This window comes from Phocoena phocoena, chromosome 7, assembly GCF_963924675.1.
Source record: "Phocoena phocoena chromosome 7, mPhoPho1.1, whole genome shotgun sequence".
Classification (NCBI taxonomy): domain Eukaryota; kingdom Metazoa; phylum Chordata; class Mammalia; order Artiodactyla; family Phocoenidae; genus Phocoena; species Phocoena phocoena.
In genome coordinates this window covers 108361218-108374826 of record NC_089225.1, presented here as the reverse complement: position 1 = coordinate 108374826, position 13609 = coordinate 108361218, and the positions used below count along the sequence as shown (strand labels likewise).

The following is a 13609-nucleotide window of genomic DNA, read 5'->3' as shown; positions in this document are numbered from 1 at the left end:
CAATCCAAAAATGGGCAGAAGACCTAAACAGACATTTCTCCAAAGAAGATACACAGATTGCCAACCAACACGTGAAAGGATGTTCAACATCACTAATCATTAGCGAAATGTAAATCAAAACCACAATGAGTTATCACCTCACACCGGTCAGAATGGCCATCATCACAAAAATCTACAAACAATAAACGCTGGAGAGGGTGTGGAGAAAAGGGAACCCTCTTGCACTGTTGGTGGGAATGTAAATTGATACAGCCACTATGGAGAACAGTATGGAGGTTTCTTAAAAAACTAAAAATAGAACTACCATACGACCCAGCAATCCCACTACTGGGCATATACCCTGAGAAAACCGTAATTGCACCACATTTACATTTACATGTACCACAATGTTCATTGCAGCTCTATTTACAATAGCCAGGACATGGAGGCAACCTAAGTGTCCATCAACAGATGAATGGATAAAGAATATGTAGCACATACATACAATGGAATATTATTCAGCCATAAAAAGAAACAAAATTGAGTTATTTGTAGTGAGGTGGATGGACCTAGAGTCTGTCGTACAGAGTGAAGTAAGTCAGAAAGAGAAAAACAAATACCGTATGCTAACACATATATATGGAATCTAAAACAAAAAAATCGTTCTGAAGAACCTAGGGGCAGGAGAGGAATAAAGATGCAGACGTAGAGGATGGACTTGAGGACATGGGGAGTGGGAAGGGTAAGCTGGGAAGAAGTGAGAGAGTGGCATGGACATACATACACTACCAAATGTGAAATAGATAGCTAGTGGGAAGCAGCTGCATAGCACAGGGAGATCAGCTCGGTGCTTTGTGACCGCCTAGATGGGTGGGATAGGGCGGGTGGGAGGGAAACACAAGAGGGAGGAGATATGGGAACACATGTATAACTGATTCACTTTGTTATAAAACAGAAACTAACACACCATTGTAAAACAATTATACTCCAATAAAGATGAAAAAAAAAAAAGCCACTTGGGCCCCACGCAGAAATAAGAGAAAATGTGTGTATGCCCTAGGAACCAAGGGTGTTCACAGTTCACCACCCAAACCTCAGAGAATCCCAGCCAAAGAGTGAGAAAAAGAGGCCATCAGGTCAGAAGCAAGAGGAGGCAGTCCAGGTGGCCTGCCTGGACTGGGGGTGAGACGTCTACAGTGTCATCAGGGACCGACCCAGCACCTACCCCAGCAGCCTCTGGGTCCAGAGGGTTCTTCTCATGAGACCCCTGGGAGGAAACCCACCTATCCGTGCAACACACCACACCCCCATCACTCAATCCCATCAGGTGGATCCTGGATCAGGGGGCTCCCATCCCCATTCCTGCTGATCCTTTTATCTTTGGGAAGAAGATTCAGGCAGAAACCCACTCCAATCTCTAAAAAAAAAAAAAAAAAAACTAATCAAATTTTTCCTGACAGTTCTTTGTTGGAAAAGAAAAATCACCAGACTTACTGAAAACATCACCACTCAAAAGGAAGGGTATCATTTTTCTAAGAACTCAAAGTGATACCTCCTTGTTACATAGAATCGCTGCAAAAAGAAAAGAGGAAAATAACACATTCTGTAAAAATCTGACTTGCGAACTCAGTAAGATTTAAGAGACAATTGTACTTCTGAAACTGGAAAAATCAATTGTGAAAATTGAGCAACATGAGATAAGAAAAACTGATCAGAAGTGAAAAACCTAGAGTCCTACAGTCAGCATTAAACACCACAAGAGAGGCAGTAAATAGCAGCTTCATGTTCTGGAGAACTTCAACAAGGAAGAAGATAAATCTGAGAAAATTGGTGCAGAAGGAGAGGGAAGATGAGAAATATAGAAGACATAGCTCTGTCCTCAAACATATATACAGTAGGGGTTCCTGAACGCACAGGTAGTTTTCTAATATAAAAAGAAAAGCAGAACAGATACATAAATCTAAGAGCATATGACCTGAAATGCAGAAAATTAAATGAATAACCCTCTGACAAACAGAAGAGCAAAAAGAAAACAGTGCAAGTGAGCTGGCCATTGTTCCTTCACCCTCCCCTCCAACCCCCAGTAGACCCACTCTCTATCCTCCACCTGCCCTGTGTCCAGCAGGCTGACCTGTATGTGCCGCTTCACCAAGGTTTAGCTAATGGGAGGCACTGACAGAGTGAGAGGATGGTGAGATAGTGGTATCTGTTCCCCAGACCCCACCCCACCTGCTGCAGATCAGCAGTGGCTGAGTTCCTCCACTGGGGGCCAGGGCTCAAATCAGATGGCCCTGCCTATTGAGGGCCAGGAGTGGAAATAGCTTCCCGTGGTTGCCGGTCCCAGGCTGCTTCACCATCCCTACGCCTAGCACCCCTTTCGATTATGCTATCTATTCCCTGCTGGGATCCTGGCCAACACAGCTAGTAAGCAAGACCAGTAATGAGTAAAGGAAGGTAGCAACAGCAATAAAAGAGAAACCTTAAAATTATAGAAAACCATGAATAACTGTATGCCGGAAACTTTGAAAAATCTCAACAAGAACTGTTTACTGAAAAATATATATAACTTATCAAAAGTAACCTGAAAACAACAAGGTCCAACTGTAGAGCACAGGGGACTATATACAATATTCTGTGATAAACCATAATGGAAAAGAATGTGTATATAAATCAACTATACTTCATTAAAATTAAATTTTTTTAAAGTAACATGAGAGGATACAGAAAATAAGAATAAATCGATACCGAAGAAGAAACTGAAGTAAATATTAAAGAATTATCTCTATAAATGGCTCTGAGGAAAAGCACCTTTGCCAATCTTTTTTATATTTAAAAAAATCAGATAATGATGATGCTTCATAAATGTCTCCAGGATATTTTACAAAACACACATGACTCTTAAACCATAACATGATCAAAACCATATAAATCAATCTCACTTATGAGCACATATGCTAAAATTCAGAGTAAAATCAAGTTATCATAATCAAGAACAGCTCATTTTAATCTTGCAAAAAAAGGTTCCTATTAGGAAATCTATAAAATCAAGCTATTAACCAGTTAGTGAGATACGAGAAATAGCTTAATCATCTCAATAGATATTAAAAAGGCATTTGATAAAATTTAATAGTCAGTTCTTCAAAACTCTTCATAAAACTAGGAAAAGACAGCTCCTTCTTTGATTTTTTTTTTTTTTTTTTTTTTTTTTGCCGTACGCAGGCCTCTCACTGTTGTGGCCTCTCCCGTTGTGGAGCACAGGCTCCGGACGCGCAAGCTCAGTGGCCATGGCTCACGGGCCCAGCCACTCCGCGACATGTGGGATCTTCCCGGACCAGGGCACGAACCCACGTCTCCTGCATCGGCAGGCGGACTCTCAACCACTGCGCCACCAGGGAAGCCCAGCTCCTTCTTTGACGTGAAAAGAACAACTAACTTTTATCCATTGCTAACTATGTGCCAAATACTGTATTAAGTCCTTCCCAGGCAGCATCAAGTTTGATTCTCACACTACTTCTGTCTGAGGTAGACATTTTCTTTTTCCAACATCCTTCACTGTAATATTTTAGAAATATTGGCCAAAGTAATAAGTTATGAAATCTGAATGAGTTATAAGTATTTGGAAAGTAGACAACAAAATGATTATAATTCGTATATGATTTGATTGTTTAGCAAGAAAATCCAAGAGAAGCAAATGAAAATAATTTTAAATAATGAGTAAACATATAGAGTAAAAGGTGAACTTATAAAATCTACAACTTCTCTGTATGTTATCAGTTACCCCAGAAGGGTAACTGTAGAAGAAAAGGTATTCACAACAGTAACAAAATTATGAAATAATCAGAAGTAATCATAACAAGAAATACGTAGGATCTATGAAGAAAATTACTAAATTTAAAATAATAGAGATAGCTATATTTATTAAGACTGAATAATACTAAAGGGTCCATTTTTCACAAGTTGTATTGTGGATTTCATGCAACTCCAAACAAAGTCCCAATACTATTTTTTCCAACTTGACAAAGTTATTATCTGTTTCACCTGGAAGAATACTTAAAAAGACTAGATATGCAAATCCTAAAATAAAATAGTTTATAAAATTGTGGTAATGCATTCAGTATGAAATTGGTGTAAGAAAAGCAGACATACATGGACCACGGTAAACAGGCAAAAAAGAGGTATATAAGATTTAATACATGGTAAGAGAGGAATAACAAATGGAGAGGAATAAATTATTCAGTAAGAGGTTTTGAGAAAGATAGTTCATTGAGAAAAATACACATAAATCTTTGTTTTACACCATTCATTAATTCCAGAAAGATTAAAGTGTCCAATGTAAAACAACAACAGCAACAAAACAAAACCAAAAAACCTATAATCTCTCTATCTGCTTTTGCCAAATACTGTGCCAAGTATGTGATATACACTTTCATTCAATCCATCCAACGACACCGCTACATGGGTATTCTTAGCCCTGGTTTGCAGATGAGGAAACCAAGGCCCCATGGGACTAGACAACCTGCCAGAGCTTGGAAAGGCAGAGTCATCCCTTAGCCCGAGCCTATTAGCTCCAAAGGCCCTGCGCCCCACAGGAAGAAAAAGAATAAAATTTCTGTGTGCAGAGGGACTCTCTGCACTGGAAGGCAAAGGGGGAAAAAAGTCACAAAAGAACAAGAACAGAAAGATTTATAGACTTTGCAAAAATTTACAATCTCTGAACAAAAGAAAAAGGTCATAAAGTTTAAAGGCAAACCACAGTGAAAATATTTGCAACAAATGTGATATAAGGAATTCATGCAAATAGATAACAGAGAAACTACAGTTTCAAAAGAAAAACGGCAAAGAGAATGGAACAGACCATCCACAAAGGAGAAATGATGAAGGTCAGTAATCCAAACAAGCTTACCATGACTGCGATCAAGAAATGCAAATCAAAATGAACAGAAATTGGCCACCTTTCAGCTTGCAATTTAATAATGTTTTTTTAAATGAAAATATTCAGTATAAGGAGACTGGAATGAGGTGGGCACTCTCTGGTACTGCTTACCAGAGCATAACTTGTAACAAAATTTCTGGAAAGCAATTTGCCATTTTCATCAAAAGCCTTAAAAACATTATCTTTGATCCGGTAATTCCACCCCTGGGAATCTATCACCAGAAATGTCACATATCTGCACAAAGACCTTCATCACTGTCATATTTATAACAACAAAACACTGTTAGTAACTTAAATGTCTGACAATAGGAGAATCATTCCATAAATTATGGCACATAATGTAATAGAATTTGTGCATCCATTAAATATGATATTTAGGAAGAAAGGTTAACTAAGTGGGAAAATGCTAATGTTGCTAGAAAATATAGACTAAAATTATATGGTATTAGGTATATATGTTATGGACCTTATATATATATGTGCTTGTGCATGTGTGTGTGTGTGCATATGGGGGGCAGGGAGGGAGAGAGAGAATGAATGAGAAAATATGCCAACAAATTAACAGCATTTACGTTAGTCTCTCATCTCAGGGACTGGGTGATTACTTTCTCCTTTACCTTGCACTCTTTGTATGTTATACTTAATACTGTATTTTTTAAAGTTACTTGAAAGAACGCTGCCCCGTTTATCAGAAGGTCTATTTCTGCACTGCCATTGATGCCTGAGATGGCCTCAACAAGCCTCTCCCCTCCGGAGGGCAGGTTTCTGGCTGGCAAGGGAAAGGGCCGGAGCAGCTGATCCTTTGGGAGCCAGCCTTGTCTGGTGTTATTTGTAATAAGTAATTGAACCCAAGTGGTTTGGGTGCTGGTACTTAAAAACAATGTTTTTCTCATTAATGGGACAAAGGGAGTGTGAAACGAGCAGGGGAGAGAGGAGGGATCCGGGCCAAAGAGCTGCAGGCTTGTCCTGCCCACTGACCAGGGGCCTGACCTGTTGGGCTGTTGACACCCCTTCCCCAGCTCATCCACTTGCTGGGCTTCCTCGGAGCCTTAGGACTTTAGCTCCCTCAGTCCCTCACTCCTACATTGGTACTTAATGACTCTTAAGATGGCCTCCACTCCTCGACTTTCTCTTCATTCTCCGCGGTTCATTCGGTGGTTCTTCCCGTCACCTGTGCCCCTGACCCTTCTCTCCCTCACAGCTCCAGGAGCTCGCCCCGGGCCCCAGCAGCCACCGGCCACTCGCGCGTCACTCAAGCCCTCTTCCTGCCTCATCTCTTTGAGCACTTCCTCTGAGGAGGCCCCTCATGACAGCTCAGTGTCCCTGGAGGCTCCCACAGCCTCCAGGAAGCTCCAGAAGTGACACTCAGTCACCACTGTCCTCTTTCCGTCTGCTGCGGAATGCTCCTTACAGATGGCCCTGCACTCCTCTGCTTCCGAGACGTCACTACTCACTTCATAGCTCATAAAGAGTAACGGCCAGTGTTCAGCGTGCTGACTCTATACACGTGTTGCCCACATTCTCCCATTTTATCCTCTCAATTATCCAGTGACAACAACAGAAAGACAAATCACCCAATTTTTTAAAAAATGGGCAAAAGGTAGGAAGAGACATTTCTCCAAAGCAGGTATACACAAATGGCCAATGAGCACATGAAAAGATATCAACTTCATTCATAATTAGGGAGATGCAGGTCAAAGTCACAGTAAGATGTCACTTCACACCCACTAGGATGGCCATTGTCAAAAAGCGGTTAAGTATCGTTGAGGATGTGGAAAAATTAGAACCCTCTTACACTGCTGACGGGAATGTGAAACGGCACAGCTGCTGCGCGAAAGTCTGACAGTTCCACAAAAAGTTAAACATAGAATTACCATATGACCCAGCGGTTCCACCCAAGACAACTGAAAACACACGTCCAGAGAAAAACTTGTACATGAATGCTCGCAGCAGCATCATTCATAATAGCCCCAAAGTAGAAGCAACCCGAATGCCCATCAACTGATGAATGGCTAAATAAAATGTGGTAGATTGATATAATGGGCTATTATTTAGCCATAAAAAGAATGATTCATACTACAACATGGATGAACCCTGGAAGCATTATGCCAGGTGGGAAAAGTCAAGTACAAAAGGCCACATATTGTATGATTCCATATACGTGAAATACCCAGAATGGGCAAATGGTCAGAGACAGAAAGTAGATCAGTGGTTGCCAACGGCTGGGAGGAAGGGGAATGGAAAGTGACTACTGACGGGTTCAGGGGGTTTTGCCGAGGTTGGGGGGATAATGAAAATATTCTGGAATTAGATGGTGGTGATGGTTTCACAACATTATGAATGTACTAAACACCACTGAATTGTATACTATCTATAGGGTGACGTTATGGGATGTGAATTATACTGCAATAAAAAAATTAACCCAACGAGTGCGCATTTTGCCAATGAGGATGCTGGGTGGGCACAGGGAGGTGAGCATCTCGCAAAGGCTAGAATTCACATCAGGTGGAGCCAACCACAGAGGGCTTGCCCCTAAGGACTGCGTCACATGGCCTGAATTAGGGAGGGAAGAGCAGACCTCACCTTACTCCATCTCTGGGGCAGGGAGGAACGCCTAGAGCCTCACCTCTCATCACCTCTCATCACCACCCCAGGAGATGGGACCACTCAACGGAGAAGCACCGACGTCTGTGCACAGGTGAATTTCACCTGTCAAGTAGGCAAGCTTGCAAAACACACCAAAGCCAGAGCCTACTCTGGTTCTGGAAGGATTGCTCCAGGGTGCTGTGCAAGGGCACAGAAAACCTGGAGACACTCGAATTTACCATGGGCTTCCCGAGTTACTGCACACAGAAGGAACCAGGAATCTGTTACATACATAGGCCTTCCCGGGCACATCCCTCCCTCCGGGTCCTGCACGCAGAAGAAACGCTCAGAACGGTTGTCCTTGGACAACCTCTTACGTAAACCAGATTTCAAGAGCTGAGGTCCTCCAGCTCTGACTACTGCCCAGGCCAGCATTTTCCCCCCACTTTGTCAATACCAGCTAGGAAAAACAGTGTTTGCATTTGCACAAAAGTAATTCACGATCAGTGTAAACTTTACTAAACTTTGAAAGGGGACTGGAGGAAGGTGGATTACATCACACCCATTCACACTGCAGTAAATGGCTTTACACCTCTTCTGGACACTTCTGCCCTCCAAGTCCCTTCTCTGTGGCTCCATCACCAGGGGTCTCCTACACACACCCAGACTTGCTGGCTTCTCTTTCTCCCTCCCAAGAACAGCGAGTTCAAGTCCTGGCCCTGCCATTAATTAGTACTGTAAACACAGCATGTTACCTAACATCTTGGGCCTCAGTTTCCGCATCTGTAAAGTGGGGATAATAACACTTCCTCCAAAGGCCACTGTGGACAGTGAGTGAGTTAATATGTGCAAAGAGCTTAGAACAGAACCCAGCACACAGGTGCCCTTTATAAGTCTTTTGCTGTTATTTTGAGGCAGAACAGATTAGCAACTACCTTTGGTTTGTACAGCAAGCCTCGTGGCCTGCCTTTACCTCAAGTGGCCCACCACATTCTTCCTAACAAGTAGAATGCCTTCTCTGAGGGCACTTTTGGTGACTAAATGTCCTCCTGGTGCTTCTTCACCTTTCTGGCTGTGCTCACAAGGCTACCAAGTCCGGGCTGCCTGGTGTACTGTCCCTGGGAAGGAGGTCATAGGTCTGCCTGGGAAGCTCACGAAAGGCCAGGTGCTGAGGGGAACCAAGACAGCATCCCCGCCACAGCTGGCTGGACCGGCATTGGTTTCTGAGTCACAGACGGCATGCATCTGCCCCCTCCCCTGGGAGGGAAGCCAACTCTCTCCGGTGTGGTTTGGTGGGAATGCCACCCGACTAGGCAGCTCCATCCTGGATGGTGGCTGACGGACCCAGTTGTATATAGGCTTGCTCTCAGGGCCCGGGCTGCTCTTACAGAGAGGGAGGTGTATCCCCAACACCACTGAGCCATTGTTCTAGTTCTGCCTGCGCAGCTAGGACAAGGAGAGGTTGGCCCAGCTGGCCCGTGACCTCTCACCTTGAGGAACCCCCATCCCCAAAGGCATATCTCTTCTCTGCAGCGTAAAGCACCTGACAGGTGAGCTGGTCCCTACGTGGAAGCACAGTCCTGGCAGGAGAGGAGGACACAAGCTTGACAGCCTCTCTTAGCATCCTCCATACAAGAGCGGCCGGACGGCCCCCTCAAGAAGCCCCCCTGGCCTTCCTAGAGCAGGGCCGACTCTGCTGGCTGGTCTGAGTGGGGCCGGGAGAGCATGACTTAGGAGCCCTCCTCCCGTCATGTTCTCAAGCCCTTGCTGCAAGAAGGCAGACATGGACTCAATTCCGTGTGATCAGCTCCTGGGACCTTCCTCCTCCAGCTCTCTGCATCCCGACATGGGCCTCGGGATCCCCCTAAAGCAGGGCTTTCTGAGTTGCTGAGGACGGATCTGCACTTTCCTGCCCAGTGGCAGGTGGCAGGGCTGACCTCCCGAGAGGAAGTGTGGGTTTGCTAGGCCCAGGGTGAATGTGTACTCCTCGGTCACGTGGGCCACGCAGAATCGCAGCCTTGTCTTTTAGTGTCTCTCACCCCCTCCCTAGTTCCATTTAAATAGTCAAATCCTGTCTTCTTTCCTGAGCGCGAAGGCCACTCCTGAGGAAGCTGCCCTCAGTTCCTGGAGCTCCAAACGCCCCTGCCATGCCCTCACTCACGAGAGGGTATGGGAAGATGCTCCAGCCACTGGGGTCCAGGCAGGACAGGTCTCGGCACCCTGGGCCCTGAGGTCTTTCCCCATATGGAGATTTCTAGAGCAGAAGGGCCAGTCTTGGAGGCTTCCTGGCTCCCTTTGGAACAGGGTCGTTAAAAGGCCCTGACACCACAGCTGCCCCACTCAGGCTCCTGCACTCCCAGCAACTTCCAGAGAGAGTGCAGAGGGTAAAGTCTGATGCTTCTGAAAGTCACGCTCGTGAAACCCGTCGGGGTTCCCACCGCTGGCCGTGGGCCAGGAGGGCGTGGGGCGAGCTTTTCACCGTCCCAGGAACAGAGAAAACCAAGGATAGGGCCGGGCTAGGGGGTGTTTTTCAGGAAGTTAAACCTGTTTGATTTAAAGGACTGGTTTTGGCTTCATTCATTTATTTATTTTTAAAGAGCACGTTCTTCCTGCCTGTTTGGCGTTAAAGGACACTCTCTTTCATGAAATGAGCTGCGGAAAGGTGGCAGGTAGTTGTCACTCAGCTAGTTTTTCGTTTTTAAACCTCTTTAATGGGCAACATCACAGGTGATGGCAAAATTAGGTCTCCCAGGGTTTTGGAAGGTTCGGTGGCTCGTGGTATCCCACAGCCTACAGGGCCTCCTGACCCTGCAGGAAGGGTGGCTTCCCCCACAGAGCGGAGGAGGAAGGGGACCCCTGGGCCTGGGCTTAGAGGCCGGCCTCAAGGCTGGACTCACTGGGGAGGGCTCCAAGCCCTGGTGTCTGGAGCTAAAGGGGCCCTGGGGATGGGAGACTGACAAGAAGCCCAGCCCTGGGCTAAGAGGATGATGGACATTGCAGGGACCGCGGGGACCCTCCCTGAGAGGCACATTGGCCGAGGCTCCAAGAGTAACCCAGTGCAGGGGAGGGGAGGGGAGGAGAGGCAAGGTGGAGGAACGAATACTGTACACCATTCTGGATCCCAGGTTGCCACCGGCCAGCAGGGACGTGTGGACAAAGGCCTCAAGCTCTCTGAGGTGTGCCCACCTGTAAAGTCAGGGGTGGTGGGACTAGAGGTTCCAAGGCCTCTCCCAGCTCTGGCTTGTTACAAGGCTCCCAGTTTGGAGTCAGAGAGACCCACGTTCCAATCTGTAACCTGAGCACCACCACAGCTCCCTGGTCAAAGGGCTGCTGTGAAGGTTAGCGAGCTGGAGCCTGGAAGTTCTCGAGACACCCAGGGGAGGGGAGAGATTCACGTGGGCCGAGTGCAGACAGATCAGAATCTCCTCACTATTTCTACGGCCCCGTCAACTGGTCCCCACAGGGGCTGTGCCTGCGGGGAAACCTGGGTCTGCTTCGCTTCCCCTGGGGTGTGAGAACTGGGGGCCCAGGAAGCCGACCTTGGGGGCAGGGGCTCTGACGCAGTCAGCGCTCGGGCCGGGTGACCCCTGAGAGCCTGTGTTAATTTCTAAATGCTCCCAGCCGCCCTTGTAAACGCCCTGGCTTCTCTTGCTGCCACCCGGAACCCATGCTCACACCCGGCTTGCCGGGCGCAGGAGTGGGGTGGCAGCAGTCTGGTTGTCTGGGTGCAGCCTCTGGGGGCAGATGTCCTTGGCTTTGACTGTCATCACTCGGTTAACCCGTCTGAGCCTCAATTTCCTCATCTGCAAAGCGGGGCAACAAAAGGACCTGCACTTCAGGTTGTCGTGAGGATGAAACAGCTCGACGCACAAATGCTCAGACTCAACGCTCCAAAAAAGGCCCGTGTCCATGACCCACTTCCCCCCCTGTGTGGACAGCAGCAAGGCCTGCCTGCTCAGAGGGACCCTTCTGTGAGACCAGGGGCAGGACCTGACAGGTGCAGGTGGACACACACCCTTCCCCCCCCATGCCCGGCACTGCCCGAGGCCCCAGTGGGGATGGTTAGACCGCAAGGCTGCAGAGCCGAGAGCCTCCTTCAGACATTGGTTAGGAAGGGTGTTTTAAAAAGGAAACTTCAGCAAGTGGCCGGTTCCCGATTTTAGGCCAACTGGCGCATTCAGCAACATCCCTGAGAGGGGGAGCGGAGAGAGCTGATGGTGGCAGAGAGGCCCGAACAGGTGGGGACAGATGGGGACAGACCCAAGGGCTGAGGAGGGGACAGAAGAGGCTCCTGCTGTCGGTGATGTGACTTCCTTTGCTCCAAGGGCCCCAAATACAACTTCTGGGTGACCTGAAAATCCTTTTTTGAGTGACCCCCCCACACCCTTATTCATGGCTCCCCAAACGATGGCTTCCTCCAAAGGCCCAAAGCCTGGCACAGGAAGGGTCCCCTCTTGCCACTTCTGTTCTTCCAGGAGGGTTTCCGAACTGGGCATACTTTGACCAGCACCTGAACTGACAGAGCTGCTTTCTAACACACCCACCACCACGGAGCCCCGAGCTTCTGCCCGTCTCAGAGAGCCCGGACCCACTTCTCTTGGACCCTGGAACCCCAAGAAAGCCCCTGACCCCACGGCTCCCCGGTAGCTGGGGCGAGTGACCAGGCCCCAGGCTGGCCCTGGAGGGCTCCAGCCCTGCAAAACCTTAACTCCAGGGCCGAGCAGGTCCACAATGGGCCTCAGCTGGACCCACCAACAAACCCGGGGTGCGTGCAAGGTCACTCGACATAAAAACAACACATCCCAGAGCCGGGCCCTTGGCTAAGCCCAGAGCCGGCTTCCCCTCTACTGAGTGGCACCTCCATCACCTCCGTGCCTGGGCAGGAGAGGCCAGGCCAGGGCGGAGGAGCAGGGGTGGGCAGGGCCCGGTACTCACAGCACGCAGAGCGCGTACGCCCGGGAGACGGACTCGCTGGCGCGCACGAGGAAGCTCCCGTCCTTGCCGGTCCTGGAGAGCAGCTCCTCGGCCTTGGAGCGGGTGATGTTGCCATGGTTCCAGCAGGGGACCATGGCGGGTGTGGGTCTCCCCGGGCCGGGCCGGCGCCCTCCCCGCAGGACCTGCACAGCCAAGGGGAGCTGGGCCCCTGCACCGCGACCCGCCGTCGGTCCCCTCTCGGCCGCCCCGGCTGCTGCCACCCGCTCACTGACCGACTTCCTGTTTCAGGCACTCGGCAAGGGAAAGGAAACGAGCTGCAGAGAACTTCCTCATTGCAGAGACCAAGCGAGAGAGGTCCTCCACCTTCCCAGCGCGCCCGCCCGCCCCCTGCCTGCTGCCCGTTCCTTCTCACCACCAACCGCCCCCCCTCCCCCGCCCTGTCTCTTTCCTTTAATGGGTCTCAGTCCCCAGAGGGGCGAGCATCAGCTCAAGTCCTCCTGGGGGAACTGTCAGCTCCTCTGGGGTCAGGAGGTTCACGGCCAGCTTCTGAAGGAGCACGGCCAAGCCAGCAGCCATTCCGAGGCCCGTCCCAATGCCCCCGTGGGGTGGCCACGCCCTGGACATCAGCCTCAGCCCTCTGCCCGACCCCAGAGCTTTTTAACTCCCCGTCCCCTCCCTCCAACGTGCCCATGGAACAGATGCTCACAGGGCAGAGCTTCTCCGCTGGGACTAAGGCCTGCCCCAGGGCCGAGCAAAACTGGGGGGAGGGGTCCAGCCGAGCGCCCTCCCCATATTGGAGACTCATGGCCACCCAGGCACTATTCAGCCCTGGGCACTGGGAGGACCTTAGGCGACACTGCCCGAGGGCTCCCAGGGCCCAGGTGACAGCTCCGTGACACATTTACACTTATCCCCAGGGCCAGTGGGTGTGAAGGAACCCATGGCGACCCTTCTCCAGGGCAGGGCATTCTGACCCTGCAGCCCAGCTTAGAGACACGCAGAGGGAGCGTGGAGGGCTCGGGACGTGGACCTTTTGAGGCGGGGGACTGGGTTTTCACCTCTGGGTCTTTCTGGGACACTCGGGAAACTCACACATCCCCATGGGGCAAGCTGGTCACCTGGCAAGTATGACGTTCCTTCTTGAGTCCCGCATCTCAGCAGAGTTGGAGGTGGCCG

General features: G+C 49.0%; 1 protein-coding gene across 1 annotated transcript in view; it reads right to left on the bottom strand.

The window, feature by feature from the left end:
* The window catches only part of INPP5D (inositol polyphosphate-5-phosphatase D), a 131291-nt gene extending 118578 nt beyond the window's left edge, over positions 1 to 12713 (bottom strand). The window contains exon 1 of the mRNA XM_065880214.1: positions 12434 to 12713. Within this exon, the coding sequence (XP_065736286.1) occupies positions 12434 to 12567 (134 nt within the window). The 5' untranslated portion in view covers positions 12568 to 12713. The remainder of the gene's footprint in view (positions 1 to 12433) is intronic.
* Between the last annotated feature and the right edge of the window lie 896 nt (positions 12714 to 13609).